The 4,604-nt window shown below is 50.6% G+C and overlaps 2 protein-coding genes across 3 annotated transcripts in view; one reads left to right on the top strand and one right to left on the bottom strand.

Annotated features, from left to right (window-relative positions):
- The window catches only part of LOC108304031 (cyclin dependent kinase 2 interacting protein), a 13,669-nt gene extending 11,680 nt beyond the window's left edge, over positions 1 to 1,989 (bottom strand). For both annotated transcript variants that reach the window (XM_017528068.2, XM_017528070.2), the window contains exon 1: positions 1,879 to 1,989. In XM_017528068.2, coding sequence (XP_017383557.1) covers positions 1,879 to 1,900 — 22 coding nt within the window. In that variant the 5' untranslated portion in view covers positions 1,901 to 1,989. The remainder of the gene's footprint in view (positions 1 to 1,878) is intronic.
- Positions 1,947 to 4,604, top strand: part of TECPR2 (tectonin beta-propeller repeat containing 2) — a 133,385-nt gene continuing 130,727 nt past the window's right edge. Inside the window, exon 1 of the mRNA XM_017528066.2 lies at positions 1,947 to 2,152. The gene's annotated coding sequence lies outside the window, so the exon portion shown is untranslated. The remainder of the gene's footprint in view (positions 2,153 to 4,604) is intronic.

Here is a 4,604-nt window from a genome sequence, read left to right as displayed (position 1 = left end):
AGCGAAACTCCGTCTCAAAAAAAAAAAAAAAAAAAAAATTATCTACTTCACAGGATTGCTGAGATTAGGAAATATATGTGAAGCTGTGAGGGCCTGGCACATGTCAAAAACCCAGTATCTCACCTGTTAGCTCAAGGGCCTCTACTATCCAAGTTCTGCCCACCACTTCAGGTTCACCCTTTCCCACTTGCCCTCTGTGACTCAGAGCTGGCTCTGTACAAGTTCTGACTTTGACCTGACCAAGTTCCTATCTGTGTGTGTCCTCACTCCTCTGCCTCATACTTAGTATCCTCACTTTTAAATATCATATTGATTTATCATTCATTCTTTACTTTAATATGCCAGGCATGGGGGAATGAAGTGACTGAACAGGACAGATCAGGACAGTTTTCATAGAACTTACTTTCCAAAGGGGAGGCAGATAAAAAACAATTAAATGACCATGATCAGTTCAGATCATAGTAAGTGTGTGAGGAAAATAAAATAGGGCCTTGTGTTACTGTGACCCCTTGAGAAGGTGTCATTTAGGCTGAGATCTGAATCATGAAAAACCAGAAAAAGGGTAGGCCAGTAGTATGTGTCCTAATATGAGAATGAGCTTAGTGAGTTCAAAAAACAGAAACAAACAAAACAAAACAATGTGCTAGAATGAAGCGGACAGAAAAGGACTAGTGGGTGAGGAGGTGATCAGACAACTACAACCTAACAGGCCAAGATAAGAAGTCTGGGCTTATTCTAAGAATTAGGTTGGTACAAAAGTAACTGAGGTTTCGGCCATTACTTTTAATGCTAGACATCTGGAACATCCTATAATTCTGCTATCATGATACTCACCAGTGCAGTGTACTTGCTTAATATCTATATTCCCTGCTAAACTGGAAATTCCACTAGGCTAGGAACTATGTCTTGTTTTCTCTGAAACCTTCCACACACAGGAGGCTTTGCATAAAATGAGGTAAATGGAGGAATAGCTCTTATCACCTGTTCTATAATTGTCTAAGTGTTTCTCTCCCCCAACAGGAGATTCTGAAGGCAGGATCACATCTGATTCGTGGTCAGCCTGACCCATAACGGGCACATATTTAGGAACCAAAACCATAACTGACTTCAAGAGACTCAAGGGCGGTGGGGCGTGGTGGCTCACGCCTGTAATCCAAGCACTTTGGAGGCCAAGGCGGGCGAATCACCCGAGGTCGGGAGTTCATGACCAGCCTGACCAACATGGTGAAACCCAGTCTTAAAAAACAAAGAAAAAAAGAAACTCAAGGGCTAGTAAAGACAGACCAGTCATCGGCGTCACAGAATAGGGCGGGGTGAGAGCACAGTGGCTAAGTTACTTATCCCCTCTGAGCCTCGACTCTCCATTTGCAGAATGGGGTTGACATTACTTCATGGGACGACTGTGAGGTTCAAATGAGCTGATCCACTTAAAGTACTTGGACCAGTACTCAGCAGACTGAGCACTCGCCGAAAGCCCGCTTTAATTAAAAGCAGAATGTTCTGACAGAGGGGAGTTCAGAGAGGGGTTTCTGGAGGAGCTGAGCATGCAAGGCTTGCCACCCAGTGAGCTCCGTTAGTGCTAATTTATAGTGACGATAATTACAATTTGGGAGTGTCTGACTTGCTGACACTCCTTTGCGTATAATCCCGTTCATCTGTCATTCCACTTGCGAAAAAACGGAGCCTCGGCCAAACTTTCTCCCGAGCTAGCCCGCAAAGGCTGCACCGGGCTTGCGGGCTAGGCTGGGGCAAGGCACGGGCCCGCATTTAATCCCATTTAATCCTGGGAGCTCCTGAGCTTCTGGCCAAACCTGCGGCAGGCCCAAGCAGTAACAATCACAGCCTCCCCGCCCCGGAAAACAGACCCCTCTAACGCACCTTCCAGGCGGCTCGCAGACATCCCTCGAAAGAGACGCAAAGCACCGCCCACTCCCGCCGGAAGCGCGTTTGCGTCACGTCCGCCCCGCCCGCTGCCACTTGTGGCTTTGCCGCTCTAGCCACCGGCGGAGTCAGCTGCCGCTCTCCGGTGCCGGCCGCGGTGCCTGCCCCGTTGCCCAGGGAACGGGCTCCCGGCAGCCCCCGCGGCCCGGAGTCCATCCCTGCCTCCTCCGGCCCGCCTGGGCCGACGAGTCCGGAGGGGCTGCCGCGGGAGGTGAGTCCGGCGACGCCGCAGGCGGCCCCGACGCCCCCGACGCCTGGCCCCGCGCCCCCTCCTCTTCCCTCGCCTCAGCCCCGCAGGGTCTCCATGCCCGTCCTCCCCGTCTCCCCCGCCCCGTCTCGCCCGCGCGGAGTGGCGGACACTAAATCGGAGCGCCTGCAGAAGCCCGCGCGCAGAAGCCGGCGGTCTGCAGCGGGGAGCAGGGGCAGCCCGCCCCTCCTGGAGCCTCCGCCGCGCGTCCCACGCCCTCGGCCCCACCCTGCATCCCAGCTGCCCGGCTGGCCGCGGGCTCTGCTCCTTCGCTTTAGGATTGACGTCGCGTTCTGTCCCCCACTCTCAGCTCCCATCCCTTACATCCACCCACCGGCGCCTGGCCTCAGGCCTTGACACTCACCCAGTAGGTGTTCAGTGTTCGATGAATGGATAAGCCAATGACTCCTTTCCCAATCCTATTTGAAGGCCTGGGAGGCAGAATAGGTAGTAAGGGTTAAAGGATGGGGTGCCCTGGAGTCACACCCGACAGGTCACAGCGGGCCCCTTCCTAGCTCTGTGCTGGGGCTAGTGCCCTACCTCACTGCGCTCCGGTTTCATCACCAGTGGCATGGAGATCAGAATAGTTGCTACTTCTGGCTTGGTGAGAGGATTAAATGGGTCAGTGCGTGTAAAGTTAAGGACGGTGCCTGCCGCTGTACTTTCCGGTAAAGGGGAGCCCTGCTGTCATCTGTGCTAGCCTGCCTGCTCGCCCTCTCGTCCCTTCTGATACGTCTCTGACTTCTCATGACTTTAGTTTTCCCATCCCTACTTCCATTTCTCTTCCGTGCACTTTTTTCTTCCTCTCTTTCTCACTGGGGTTCAGGAATTTTGTGACTTATATTTGATTTGTTGTCAGAATGTGGGATACGAGCCTGGGTGCATCCTTTTCTCATCTACTGGAGTGATCAATTGCACTTGTTGACTGCCTCCTTGTAGCCAAGGTCTTGTAAACAGAAGGAGAGTTCTGGGAAATCCCCAAACCCAAATCCCAGGCATAGGCAGAATCTGGGAGTGAAGCCACTGTAGCTCCTTGTGGGATCACCAGCGATTCCTGGTCTTTTAAGTGGCAAGGCTTTGTGTTTTCTCACACCCGGCTTTAATGTACCTTGATAAACCTCTGACCTTGGTTTGTTGTTGTTATTAACCTGACTTATGTCCCATATTGGTGGTTTTTTGGCCTCCATTGTGTGCCAGTCACTGTGCCAGGCTGGCTCCAGCGGTGCTGTGGTGAACCAGACAGACCTGGTCACTGCCTCAGGGAGATCATGGTCTGTCCTTTGAGCTTTCAAAGGGAGAACTAAATGCAGATATAGGGGACACAGAACTTGTATTTTCAGGACTGACTTGGAAAACCAGTGGTGGGAAAGTTGGAGTGAGGACAGCCCTCTTCCAAAGGAGTGACTAGTAAGTAGCTTTTATTAGGTGTCAGTTATTTTATAGCCACATTTTCTTTTTCGATAGAAGACTGGCATCTACTGGAATTTTTTCCTAGTTTTTTTTTTTTTTTTTTATAGAAGTTATACTTAGGCCGGACGCAGTGGCTCGCGCCTGTAATCCCAGCACTTTGGGAGGCTGAGGCAGATGGATCATGAGGCCAGGAGTTCGAGATCAGCTTGGCCAACATAGTGAAACGCCATCTCCACTAAAAATATAAAAAATTAGCTGGACGTGGTGGCAGTCGCCTGTAATCTCAACTACTCAGGAGGCTGAGGCAGGAGAATGGCTTGAACCTGGGAGGTGGAGGTTGCAGTGAGCCAAGATCGTGCCACTACACTCTCCAGCCTGGGAGACAGAGCAAGACTCCATCTCAAAAAAAAAAAAAAAAAAAGAAGTTACATTTAAGTTTGGGGAGGGTCTCATTTCATATTAGCCTCTCTATGAGTTGAACAAAATGGCTACTGGAACTTAGTGGGAAGAAAAGGCAGGAAACAGGCATCAGGCAGAGGCAGTTGATTGAACTTGGGAAGATGAGGAATAGATCAGGAAAGGGTTATAATGAAAAGCTTTCATATCAATCATGAAGAGATTTCTAGATTCAGTGATGTACAGAGAGCTCAGTGAAATTAGGAGGGAGTAGTTGATGGCTTTGTGAATTGCTAAGGTAGAAGCAAGCTGCTTTTCTTTCTTTTTTTTTCTTTTAAGACGGGGTTTCACCTTGTTATTCAGGCTGGTCTTGAACTCCCAACCTCAGGAGATCTGCCCACCGTGGCCTCCAAAGTGCTTGGATTACAAGCGTGAGCTACCACGCCCAGCCGCAAGCTGCTTTTCAAAATGTGTGTGCGGCCGGGCGCGGTGGCTCAAGCCTGTAATCCCAGCACTTTGGGAGGCGGAGGCGGGTGGATCACCAGGTCAAGAGATCGAGACCATCCTGGTCAACATGGTGAAACCCCGTCTCTACTAAAAATACAAAAAA

This window comes from Cebus imitator, unplaced genomic scaffold (assembly GCF_001604975.1).
Source record: "Cebus imitator isolate Cc_AM_T3 unplaced genomic scaffold, Cebus_imitator-1.0 Scaffold52, whole genome shotgun sequence".
Classification (NCBI taxonomy): domain Eukaryota; kingdom Metazoa; phylum Chordata; class Mammalia; order Primates; family Cebidae; genus Cebus; species Cebus imitator.
Note: the sequence above shows the minus strand (reverse complement) of the source record. Positions and strands in the feature narration are given on the sequence as shown.